Below are 14,355 nucleotides of genomic sequence, written 5' to 3' on the forward strand. Positions count from 1 at the left end.
AGAACGACAAAGGCTTCTTGTGTCGATTCCCACAGACAAGATATACATGGATGATGGATGAAGGTGAGGACCTTCACCAAGTGTGTGAGGATTTGGGCAAACGATAAACATATAGAAGACAAGATATACGTGGTTCACCCGAATGATGGGCTACGTCCACGGAGAAGGGTGTTCTCATTATGATAATGTTTGTTTACATTTGTAAACGGGAATTAGACCCAAATATAAAGATAACAAGTGAGAAGCCCAGCCCAGAGATGGATCCAGAAGAGAGAGTCCAAGGCCTAAGGGTCTAGATCCAAGACCAGGATCCCCTTCTAAGGAAAGAGCAGTCTTCTTTTATAAGTGAGGGGGGAGTCTCCATCTCTTGTAGTTTTCCAATGTGGGACTCCTCTTGCTCGGTTAGTCACGGTACAAACATTGGTCATTTCCCATATCATCTGTGCAAAACACAACCTCTGTCAAGAACAATTCATGGATGCCGCCAGTACAGCGCTCGAAGCCTCCTCTTCATCCTCACCATCCAATTCCTCAAAACAGTGGAAATACGACGTGTTCTTGAGCTTTAGAGATGAAGACACAAGCAAGAACTTCACGGACCACCCCTATTGTACATTAATAGACAACAGGGTCAACGCCTATATTGATGAGAAAGAACTACCAAGAGGCGAAAATATATCAGGAGAACTAAAGCAAGCAATCGAACAGTCTAGGATCTCTGTCATCGTCTTCTCAAACAGGTATGCGGATTCCACATGGTGTCTTGAGGAGCTGGAGAAGATCATGGAGTGTAGAAGAAGAAGACTTGGGCAAATGGTTTTGCCAATTTTCTATGATGTTGATCCTACACGTCAGGAACCAAACTGGTAGTTTTGCAGAAGCATTTCAAAGACATGAATCGAACTTCCCTGAAGATAAAGATAAGATAGAGAGGTGGAGATCTGCTTTGTCTGAAGCTGCAAATTTGGCTGGCGGGAACCTTAACAACAATAATGGGTAATTACACAAATATTTCAACGATCTACATTTTTTTTTTAAATTTATTTTTTATTTTATAGAAAGCAGATCTATTTTTTAACTTCCTGCTATTACCCTTTCCTTTTTCCAAAATTTAATTGCCAACATAATGTATGTTGGTTTTTTTTTAACCCTCTATTTACCATATGTCAGTAACTATTCAAGTAGGAAAATGCTAGGTTTACTATATTCCCAAAATTGCTTGATATCATAAAGGAAGTTGAGGTTTCACACCAAAACCAACTAGCAATAGGTGGAGTAGCCCAACTACTTATAAATTCAGACTAGGTCCCTTAAGGGGTCGTTTGTTACACAGGCTTGCCTTGGACTAAATTTAGTACCATGTTTGTTTTATCTAATCCTAGTCTTAGATGAGATTGCTAATACTAGGCCCACCAAAAACACCTCCTTAAGAGGGGACTACTAAGCCCATGTAGAAAGGGAGGATTAACTAGTCTCATGCTCACTAATGTATAAAATGCATATATATAATACTATATTGTAATACTAATAACATATATTATTATTATTATTATTATTATACTTATATACACATATACTATAATGTACATATATACATGTATTATTATTATAATATACCCATATACATATCAATATTATAATAATAGCATACATGCATATATTTAATATATATTATAATATATATATATATATATATGTGTGTATATATATTATACTCATGTATGCATTATAATATATATACACATACATATACACACATATACATTATATATGTATATATATATATTATAATATACATATATACATGTATATTATTATATAACATACCCATGTGTGTATATATATATATATATTATATTATAATATACATATACACCTACATGCACATATATTATATATGTATAATATATGTGTATATATATTATATTATATTATAATATACATATATACATGTATATTATTATATAACATACCCATGTGTGTATATATATATATATAATATTATATTATAATATACATATACACCTACATGCACATATATTATATATGTATAATATATGTGTATATATTATATTATATTATATTATAATATACATATATACACACGTATATATACATATACATTATATATGTATAATATATGTATATATATTATAATATACATATATACATATATATTATATATATTATAAAAAACATATATATACATACATAATATATGTATTTATACATATATACATATAAAGAACATATATATACATACATAATGTATGTATTTATACATATATACATATATATATATATACAGTTTTGAAAAAAAAAGAAAAAAGAATCTAGTCCTAATCCATCTGGTCCAGAAATTACTCAAGTGCGAGTCTAATGCTCTGCCTAATATATTCAAATCTTATTCATTCTCAAAATCTTTAGTCATGGTGAAGGAAAGGTGTAAAATCTTATTCAATCAATTTACTCCTACACTCAATAATAAATCTTGCATTTGTTTAATTTTTACTTTGAACTGCTTGTAACCAAAAAATTTCAACGGCCAGGTATGAAGGAAAATTACCCGTTCCACCCATACCCGAAATGTCAATAATGCGAACATCATCTGATCCTCCAACATGCAAATAATTACTGACTTCTTGCACGCGGGATTTCATTTCAATTTCGTTGGTGGCTATGTGTAAGCATGTGTTATTCAATTTTCTGGTGATCTCGACCAATATTCTTTGTCGTGCAAAACTTTGCGCGACCAATACTTTTTGTCGTGCAAAACTTGCGCGAGCGACCAATATTTTTCGTTGCTCAAGGTAGATTTACGTGACGTTAAGTTTCGTCGCGCAAAGTAGCTCTGCGGGACGAAGTTTATTTTTCGTCGTGCAAACCCTTTCTTCACGAGTTTTGCGCGATGGATCATGCGTTTCGTTGTGCAGGTTTTGCGCGACAAAATTGTACTTTGTGCAACAAACTTATTTTATCGCGCAAAGTATTTTTTTAAGTAGTGTACTTACCTCTATCTTGGCCGGTTTCAAGACATCATAAAGTAGTTGATTTTGCAATTTAACCATATCCCCTTTCCTCACTTCTGAAAGAAAACTCTCACCTTGAAAACTTTGATGAAATTTGTTGAAAATGGCGTTTGCAACTGTCGTCTTACCCATTCCACCCACACCCGAAATGCTAATAATGCGAACATCATCTGATCCTCCAACATGCAAATAAGTACTGACTTCTTGCACGCGGGATTTCATTCCAATTTCGTTGGTGGATATGTGTAAGCATGTATTGTTCAATTTTCTGGTAATCTTGACCAATATTCTTTGTCTCGCAAAACTTTGAGCAATCAATACTTTTCGTCACGCAAAACTTGCTCGAGCGATCAATATTTTTCGTCGCTCAAGGTAGATTTGTGCATCGTTAAGTTTCGTCGTGCAAAGTAGCTCTGCGCGACGAAGTTCAATTTTTGTTGCGCAAACCCTTTCTTCACGGGCTTTGCGCGACGGATCACGCGCGACGAAATTTTCGTCGTGCAGGTTTTGTGCGACGAAATTGTACTTTGCGCAACAAACTTATTTCGTCGCGCAAAGTGTTTTTTTGTAGAAGTGTACTTACCTCTATCTTGGCTGGTTTCAAGACATCACAAAGAAGTTGATTTTGCAATTTAACCATATCCATTTTCCTCACTTTTGAAAAAAAAACTCTCACCTTGAAAACTTTGATGAAATTCGTTGAAAATGGTTTTTGCAACTGTCGTCTTACCCGTTCCACCCATACCCGAAATGCCAATAATGCGAACATCATCTGATCCTCTAACATGCAAATAATTACTAACTTCTTGCACGCGGGATTTCATTCCAATTTCATTAGTGGATATGTGTAAGCATGTGTTGTTCAACTTTCTGGTGATCTCGACCAATATTCTTCGCCGCGCAAAACTTTGCTCGACCTATACTTTTCGTCGTGCAAAACTTGAGCAAGCGACCAATATTTTCCGTCGCTCAAGGTAGATTTATGCGACGTTAAGTTTCGTCGCACAAAGTAGCTCTACGCGATGAAGTTTATTTTTCATCGTGCAAAACCTTTTTTCATGAGTTTTGTGCGATGGATCATTCATTTCGTCGCGCAGGTTTTGCTCGACAAAATTGTACTTTGCGCAACAAACTTATTTCATCGCACAAAGTATTTTTTAAAGTAGTGTACTTACCTCTATCTTGGCCGGTTTCAAAACATCATAAAGAAGTTGATTTTGCAATTTAACCATCCCATTTCCTCATTTCTGAAAGAAAACTCTCACCTTCTTTGACGAAATTCGTTGAAAATGGCTTTTGCAACTGTTGTCTTACCCGTTCCACCCATACCCGAAATGCCAATAATGCGAACATCATCTGATCCTTCAACATGTAAATAATTACTGACTTCTTGCACGCGGGATTTAATTCCAATTTCGTTGGTGGCTATGTTTAAGCATGTGTTGTTCAATTTTCTGGTGATCTCGACTAATATTCTTCGTTGCGCAAAACTTTGCGCGACCAATACTTTTCGTCGTGCAAAACTTGTGCGAGCGACCAATATTTTTCGTCGCTTAAGGTAGATTTGCGCAACGTTAAGTTTCATTGCGCAAAGTAGCTCTGCGCAACGAAGTTTATTTTTCATCACGCAAACCCTTTCTTCACGAGTTTTGCATGACGGATCATGCGGGACCAAATTTTCGTCGCGCAGGTTTTGTGTGACGAAATTGTACTTTGCGCAATAAACTTATTTCGTCGAGCAAAATGTTTTTTTTAGTAGTGAATCTTGAGACTCCACGACTGTAAGAGTTTGTCCAAGATTCACCAATCCATAGTACAACTGAAAAACCTTAAATACTTATACCTTGCGGACTACAAATTAGTTGATAGAGCAATTCCTAAAGATCTTGGGGGTCTATGTTCTTTGAGAGTTTTAGATTTAAGAGGAAATGCTTTTAAGAGGCTGCTAACCCTCAACCACCTTTCCAAGCTTCAAACTTTACAATTGTCTAATTGCACAAAGCTTCTAGCAATCCCGGATTTACCAACTAATTTGGAAATCCTGCAAGCAGATGAGTGCATTGCATTGGAAAAAATGCCAAATTTTTCAAAAATGTTGCGCATGAGAGAATTGCATCTTAATCACACCCCCAAGCTTACTGAGATTATTGGCTTGGAGAAGTCATTAAACTCCTTAACAAGAATTCATATGGAAGGGTGTAGCAATCTCACTCCTGCTTTTAAAGCAATCCTACACAATCTCACTCCTGCTTTTAAAGCAATCATACAGGTTCTCTCTCTCTCTCTCTCTCTCTCTCTCTCTCTCTCTCTCTCTCTCTCTCTCTCTCTCTCTCTCTCTCTCTCTCTCTCATGTTTACATAATACATATCCATGCATGTCAACATGTGTATTAATTACTTGTACAAATCTTGCACCATATGGTATAGGGACGGAGTGCGAATGAAAATGGTGACCTTTTTCGTTCTGGAAATGATTCTCCTTCATGGTTTAGGCGTGTCGACCGTATGGGTGAAATAACTTGATGTCTCTCAAAGTGTGGGTTGTGATTAAAAGTATTGACTGTTTGCATTATTTACTATTGAGGATGACTTCATCTGATGATTGTCTTCGCATTTATTTTGTCAATTGTAAGTTGTAATAATAACCAAAGGAATTTATCATCCGTACATTGAAAATAGGCTTGGCCTTGGATCGGTTTGATTTGAAACACAAGTTCTTTTTTGTTTTTTTATGGACTGATTGGACAAGATTGTCTTTGATTTTAATTATAAAAAAATTGACATTCACAAACATATTATTCAAATATATTATTAAGTAAACTGTGGGTGGTTGCGGTTCGGTAACCGCGAATTTTTGCCCAAATCGCAAACCAACCGACTATATGAGGTAAGGTGATTTTTGAAACCGCATATTGACCGCTTTTTGTGGTTTACCGCATTGCGGTAAAACCACAAGTTTGGTTGGTTACCGTGAATTAACGGTTTAAACCCCAAGTTCTTTTTATGTCATAAAAATCCAATCTTCCACATTTTAGGCCTAGTTTTGATGCTTCTTTTGAAGCCTTTTGAGTTCAAGCATACTTTAACCCAAAAATATAAATTCACAACCTCAACTTCTCAAGTATATATAAATTCACAACCTCAACCTCAATATCTCAAGCATTCACAACCTAAAGAAAAATTGAATTCCAAATCCTTTAAAGTTAGAAACCAAAAGACAAACGCAATGCAAAATGAATTAAAGTTACAACCCAAAGAAAAAATCCAATTCAAAGTTAATTAAAGTTACAAACCAAAAGGAAGATGCAATGCAAAATGAATTTAAGTTACAATCCAAAGGAAAAATCCAATTCAAAGTTAATTGAAGTTACAAATCAAAAGGAGAACTCAAGTGTTGGTGGTGGTGAGTGGATTTGAAGGACCCGGTTGCGTTGTTTGAGCACCAATGTTATCTACAAATAAAACAACATAAGTTTAGTACATTTTATTATAAGAAGAAGTATAAATAACATGAGCATAAATAAACAAATTACTTACAAGTTGTCATATGTTCCATTTCCTTGTAGAATTCAACCTCATCATCCTTGCAATTTTATTATTATTTAAAATATGATTGCGGTTTGCTATAACTGCGAGTTGCCAACTTCATCAACCACAACCGCAATTGTGGTGCGGTTTCTAAAATAGCAATTTTCGGTCGGTTTCCGGGTATTGCGGTTTCAATGCGGTATAATATCGGTTGGTTTTTACGGTTTTTCAGTTTTTCAGTCTAAAAGGCCACCCATAAAGTAACAAATGTTGCTTTGAAAGATCAAATATATACGTGTTCAGCTTTCCAAATTCAAGGATTTTTTCTGTGGTTTCCCAATGGCAAATTCGAGGGACTATTTAGCTTCCTCGATTCGTTTACAATATCTTGAGGGGTAATTCCAATTCAGCAATTTCAAATCTACACCAAATATATTTTCAAAGTCAGTGCTTACGAACTTAACTTTACAAAAAGTAACTATGAACTAAATATTACTTGGAAAGCAAAGCTCAATCCCTTTATACTCCATCCCGATCGTCTTTTCTTCCCCTTTTCACTGACCTCTTCACCTCATGTTTTCCAAGAGCAAACAACAAAGAATATTGCATGTGCTCAAACAATATAGAGCCCCACAGATAATTGTTGAATTCATTCATATTATGTACTAAGTGTAAGTACTCCTCGTTTATCTTAACATTTTGGGCTTTCCCCAATATCACAAACTCGACAAAATAAAGCATTCCCAATTTGAATAAGTCATCGCTTCCTCTTTTGCACGTTAAGAATGCATTTTCTAAGTCCTCACACATAATTTGATTTTTGTTGCTAACTGATTCTAAGCATCATCGGCGGCCGTTATGGGAGGCTTTATTCAATAAATTTTATATCACTGATTAGATAAAAGTATTTTACAGTGAAGTGAGTAACGATAAACTCTATTGCATAACTAAGCCCATGCATGTCCTTCACACCAAGTCTTGCAACACGTCGAAGTGCCAAATCATGCACAATTTGACCACTAAATTGAATTGTATGCAGGTTCATCAGGTGCCCAAAATAGGTCCCTCTAAATCTTGTCATAAGTGAGTCAATGAACTACATGGCAAAATTACACATGACTATACTCGTCACAAAAAAATTATTTATCAGCGCATAATTGAACTTTGACTCTGGAAAACATAGTTCAAACCCAGATTCCATTTTATACCTGCAACATACACCGTTGACATAACATACTCAATTATCTCAATAACAAGTGTTTACCATTCAGAGGTTACCAAAGTTAATATATTACCCCCCATACTATTGATACTATTATGAAAACATGAAGATGCATAAATGATACCCATATCCATACTACTTATACTATTTTCAACACATAAAGATACAGAAATGATACATACTCACACTATTATCAACACATTAAGATACATCAATAATACATCTACTATTCACACTTTTATCAACAAATTAATATACACATAAGACACCTGATATGCACCAAAGTAATATGATTTTTATCCCTAAAATTATATTTGTTTGTGTTTTCGGTTAGTTTATTTTGACTATTTAAGTTGAAGTTTGATATTCTTATGTATTTGTAATAAAAACAATTGAAAACCTAATATCCACTACGTTCAAGGAGATAATTTCAATGTTTTATTGTCAAGTTAAACAATGGATGGTGGCTTGAGTGGATTTGGCATCCCTTGGACTATTAAAACTATGGGATAATTGTTGGTGCAGCAAATGCAATGATGGATAAAACAAGAGGTGCCACACCCATGCTAACAAAAGAAAAGAAAAGAAGAGATATAGTTAATAAAGTAGAGAAGAATGACAATTGGTGGTGCAACAAGATGGAGAAATTGTTAAAACAAAGACAATTGGAAGTGGAAGCCGACAACACTAAAGCAAGGAATATTGTAAATGAATTAATAATGGGCTATCCAACAAGATGGAGAAATTGTTTATTCAAGGCATGTTGCAGTCGGTTGCAACAGTAGTAGCTCCAAACTCCTATAAAAAGAGATGTAACCCTTGTCCAAAAACACACCAAGAGCTCCACACTTCATGAGCTTTCTCTCCTTTCTCCATCTCTATATAGTTTTAATTTCTGTTTTAATTTTCATGGGGAGCTAACTCCCTAGCCTTAGCTAGGGAGAAGCTCTCAATATAAGTGTGTAATTTATTTAATTTGATCCGAATTTAAGTTTAATGTAAATGATTTTTATTATGATTGTTCAAATAAAATTGGTAGTTTTTCTCTTTATTTAATTGGCGTGTGTTTTCAATCTATTCATTGGTTCAGTCAAGCTTTTTCTATAGTTTGGTAAAAACATTCATGCATTTGAGTGAGAAGTGAACTATTAGAATAGAGTAATGCTACACTTACCACATTTTTATCCCACATTTCTATATCATATGATGTGTCATGTCCATATTATATGCCACATTAATTAAATCAATGAAGTGTATTTTAATTAAGACAATTAGAAAAATAAATACTGAAATAAATCATAAAAGAAAAGAAAATATGAAATAATTTTAATTGATGTGGATGTCCACCTTAGCTGCCACATAAGATGATATAAGAATGTGGTATACAAATGTGGTAAGAGTAGCATTATTATTTGTGAGTATAGTTCGTAAGAGCATCCATAATGGGATGATGTATTTTCAGGGGCGTAAAGCCACTTTTACATCCCCTTTACACCTTTGGGGGTTGTAAATGTAATTTTTGCTCCAATAGGGAAGATGTAAATCTAAAGATATATAATTGATTTCATTCACTTTTTTGCTGTATGTCCCACTTTTGTCCATTTTTCTCACATTTTCTCATGTAGGTCCCCACATGCAAGAGATGTAAAAAAAGATGTATATGTGCATCTAAATTTGCATCTCATAGTGGTTATGCAAATTTACACTCGTTTACACATCTCCATTACGGGTGATTCCGATCACAAAGGGTGCATATTTAACATACACCTCATTATACACTCTCCCACTGTGGATGCTCTGGCCCCGTTTGGTTCATGGGAAAGGAGGCTTGAGAATGAGAATTCAATTACTTTCCCATGTTTGGTAAGTCCATGCATGTGAATGGCTGCCTGGCACATAGGAAAGTAGGGGGGAAAGTGAAGCCCTCCTCTTAACTTGGGTTTTGTTTTCCCTCCTCAGGGGAAAGTTTGGGAAAACGAGCCAACATTCAATGCACAATTTTCATGACTATTTTGTCCCTATGAGCAATTTATAATTACAACGTATCATTAAATGCATTTTTTTTTTGATTTAATATGGGTATGATTGGAAAATTATACAAAATTTGTTTTCCATTCCCACTCAAAACAAACATGGGAAATAAAACAAAGTGAAATCTCCCGATTACTTTCCCGACATTACCAAACGTGGGAAATGAATATTTTATTCTCATTCCTTGGAAAATGACATGGGAAATGATTTCCCCTCAAATCCATTCCGTGAACTAAATAAGGCCTAAGTGTGACTTGTCTGGGGTTTGTAGTAGGTGTACCTGTGCGGAGCAAACCGAATTTCTGAGATAAGTAGAGTCAGCTTGTGATGGATGTTTGCAATTGCTTCGCCACCATTTTTCTCAGGCAGCAAAGTCAGACTTGCAAGATGTGGGGCAGATTACAAGGCAAGCTGGTAATTTGCATTGGATTTTGGATATTTTGATTGACAGATAGATTGCTGAGGATTTCTTAAAAACATGGGTATCTCAAATTGAATTATCTGAGGCACATTCCAAAGTGGTTGTAGGTACGAAGTTAGCAAAGTTACTACTCGTCTCTTTGTTGGGCTTGTTGCAGAGAAGGTGTTGTGCACTTGCATACGGAGAGGGGAAGAAGAAGGAAAAGGAAAAAGAAGGAAGAAAGAGAATAGAGAAGAAATCATGATTTTATATTTTCTTTATTTATTTATTTTTTTTGGTATTGTCCTTTTAAAATGACAAACTTACCCATTAACAAAAAATTAGATGGAAGTCTAAAAACTTGACCATTTAAAATAGTCTGAGAGTGCAAAGCACCCACTAGTGTAGTGGTTTGGAGTATTTACTCTCTCAGGCAAGGTCCTGGGTTCGAGTCCTAGCATCCATGTTGTGTGTGTGAGTTTAATATGCTATCGCCCATTTCAATTGGAAAGGTCCTCAAAACAAAAAACAAAAAAGTCTGAGAGCTACATTGGCTGAAAAAATAATTCATGGTGGAGATTTTGACAAACGTGATAGTTTAGGGGGTATTTGACGGTTTACCTTTTTATTTTTGGGGTTTTAACTGTACATGTTCGTGAACTGTACCTTGAGGAATACCAATTGAGTCCTAAATTTTTTTTTTTTTTTTTTGGCAATTACATTGTGAACTCAACAATTAGTTCCAATTGGGTCTTGTCGTGATAGTCCGTCAATTTAACCTTCAAAATGAAGGCTAAAAGTGTCATTTCTAGTTCCTCAACCCTTTCTTCCTCTTCTACCTACTGAACCTTTCACCACCATAGCCTTCACTACCATCACAAGAACTTTTCTCAACCAAAAAACTTCGGCATCCTTGCCGCTCTAGCGGAACAAGAGCCCTTACCTTCCAATCACCAACCCTACTCCCAAGTCTGCAAATGAAGTGATTTTGCTGATGACGCAGGGTGCTTGTGGCAAGTCGCTTCATTCCCTCAAGGTGACAAATCAGTCATTGGATTCATTTATAGAATTATGAGGAACCCAAATTGGCACCTAAATTCTTTAACTTTTGATCTGCCAAATAATGAGAAGAAAAAAAATATATGTTCTTTGTTAACAATTGAAGATGAAACCATGGTCTTCTCTCCCCGGCCAAAAGTCCAATATGCCCCTAACAACAATGTATCTTATGGACACTATTGATAATATGTATCTTAATGTGGTTTTTTTTTAAAAATGATTTATGTATCTTAATGTGTTGATATTATAATATTGTAATTATGTATCATTAATGTATCTTCATGTGCTGATAATAATGTTAGTAGTATAGATATGGGTGTTGTTAGTACCACTTTGCAAAACTCAAGGGGATATGTCGTATAGTAGTGTAGCTCGTAAGTCTGAATGTTGTATCCACATAAAGCGATGTAAAGAAAATAACATAGCTGAAAAAGAACAATTTTAATTGAGAAGTAGATTTAAATAGAATTTGATTTAAAGAAAATTTAATTAATTAAAAAACTAAGGCATTGGGTTCCACTTTCAACATAAGCATGCAATTCATATTAATTTGATCCATAAAAGATGATTCATAAAAGTAATTGTTCAAATATTTAAAACTCTTTTTAAGCTTCCTTGAGAAATATTTTAAGCATAACCTGTACCATTTGGCGACAAACTATCAAAAAATAATCTTTACTTATTCTAAGAGCAAGTCCAACAGCAAGGCTGGACTCGGGCTGGGGGGGGGGGGGGGGGGGGGGGTTTGGGAAAAAAGTGGGTTTGCAGCAGCAGAAAGCAGCCCGGGCAAGAGGTGGGGGCCACGAGACTGGGCTGGCCCGAGGTGGAGTTCAGCCCGAGCAAGCGCCCGAGTGCGGTGACGTCATGGCTGATGCCAGGCTGGCGTCAGCCCTTCAGCGTTAAAAAAAATTTCAAACGACGCGCTACAGTAGCCGCCAACGGCTACCTTCCACATGTCGGCCTATTGGCTCTCCGATTCTATTTTTTCCTTTAATCCAACGGCAGCCAATTTTTCTGCAATAAAAATTGAAAAAAAAATTGAATTTTTTTTTAAAAAAATACACAAAAATTACTGATTTTTATTTTTTTTTGGGTATAAATACCAACCAATACCCTTCACTTTTAACACCAAATCCTCTTACATTTTCTTCTCCTTCTACTATTATTCACTTTCTCCTCAATATTTATTCACTTTCTACTCAATATTTTTTCACTTTCACATTGTATTTTTCTCTATCATATTATGGGTTCTTCTACTGAAAATGGAGGGGCATGGAGCATGATGGAAGATGTTAGCTTGTGTGAGGCTTGGGTCCAAGTTAGTCATTGTCCCGTAACGGGCAATGAGATTAAATTTTATCACATGTGGAAAAAAATTCATCAAGCATTTTGTGAAAGGGCAATTGGTTCTACACGTGCAGAAATGGCATTATCCAGTAGGTGAAAAATTATTAATAAAGAGTTGGCGAAATGGAGAAATGCCTTAACAAAAGCAATGGACAACCATCGAAGCGGAGAAAACCTTAGCAGTGAGGTAAATTATTTGTCATTTTTGTTCTATTAATTTCTATGTCATATTAATTATTATTTAAATGTTTCTTGCAATTTATATATTTTGTTAATATGTCTCTAGTTTTTTTTTTTTTTTTATACATGTTGCATTTTTTTAAAATTTATTGAATTTGCATTAGTTTTTTTTTACATGTTGCATTGCCAATATTTTTTAAAGTTTCTTGCATTTCCATTTTTTTTTTTATAGATTATGCAAGCACAAATGTGGTTGGGTGCTACTAGGTAAGGGAAAAAAAGTTTCAACCATACCCATTGTTGGGAGGTGTGAAGACTTGTAAGAGATTCCAAATTATTCCAACCGGTCTGACGGTAGTCTTGAACGAGACTCCACTTCATGAGACGCCGGCATCGGATTCACCTATGGATTCCTCGATGAGTCAAGACTCACCCATTGAAAAGGAGCCAAGGCCTATTGGGAGGAAGGCGGTGAACGCGAAGAGAGGGAGTAATTCTAGCAAGAATGCATCTAAATTTTTGGAGGAACTTTCAAAGCACCACCAAGCCATGAGAATTGAAATGGACTTGAAACAACAAGAGCACGATATGGCTATTCAACTAGAATATGCAAAAGAAAGGGAGTATGTATGCAAAGAAAGGGAGTATGTACGCGAACAAAACATTGAGAGAAAAGATCGAGAAACCATGGTCATGGATACACGCCATATGTCCCCTGAAACAAAACAATTTTGGAAGCTAGAACGAAGGGATATTATGAGACAAAGACTTTTTCGTGACGATGGACCTAGCAACACGAATTGGTTAAATGATGAAAACTATTAAAATAGTTTGCTTGCCTTTCATGTCTTAGTTTACTTGCCTTTGATTTCATTGTATTTTTTGTTTTGTTTAATTCATGTATTTTATTTTATTAGTTGTATTGCTTTTCTTTTAATGAATAAAGAAAATATTCAACAAAAATCCTTTTTATTCAAAACATTCCATACATAAAAAACAAACCACAACCAAAGCATTAAAAAAAACAAACAAACAAACAAACCACAACCAAAGCATAAAAAATAAACAAACCACAACCAAAGCATAAAAAATAAACAACCCACAACCAAAGCATAAAAAATAAACAACCCACAACTAAAAATAATAAAGCATAAAAAAAAAACAAAGCATAACTAAAAATACAACATAAACATAATAAATTAAAAAAACATCTTCACTTCATTCACCTTCATTGCCTTTCACCGCCCATAAATGCTCCATCAAGTCAACTTGACGGCGTTCATGAATATACAACGATTGCATCTCCGTGTAGCGATCAATCATACGGGGCATGAAACTACCGTCTCTAACCAACGGTTCATGCTGCACTGGTTCTCCATTTGGCCCCAATGGTTTTTCATAAATTCGGGTTAGGGCCGTGTCCATGGGATTTGGTTCATACACTTTATCAGCATCGTAATCATATTCATCTTCCATAATCATGTTATGGAGGATGATACAAGTCATCATTATACTCCTAAGCACCTCCTCGTCAAATAGACGTGATGCGCCCCTGATAAT

The 14,355-nt window shown here is 35.2% G+C and overlaps 1 protein-coding gene across 1 annotated transcript; it reads left to right on the forward strand.

Annotated features, from left to right (window-relative positions):
- LOC18789386 (TMV resistance protein N) lies at positions 475-1,000 on the forward strand. The gene is made up of 2 exons (XM_020558359.1): positions 475-740; positions 856-1,000. The coding sequence occupies exons 1-2, from the start codon at positions 475-477 to the stop codon at positions 998-1,000; spliced, it is 411 nt and encodes a 136-aa protein (XP_020413948.1).

This window comes from Prunus persica, chromosome G1 (genome assembly GCF_000346465.2).
Source record: "Prunus persica cultivar Lovell chromosome G1, Prunus_persica_NCBIv2, whole genome shotgun sequence".
Classification (NCBI taxonomy): domain Eukaryota; kingdom Viridiplantae; phylum Streptophyta; class Magnoliopsida; order Rosales; family Rosaceae; genus Prunus; species Prunus persica.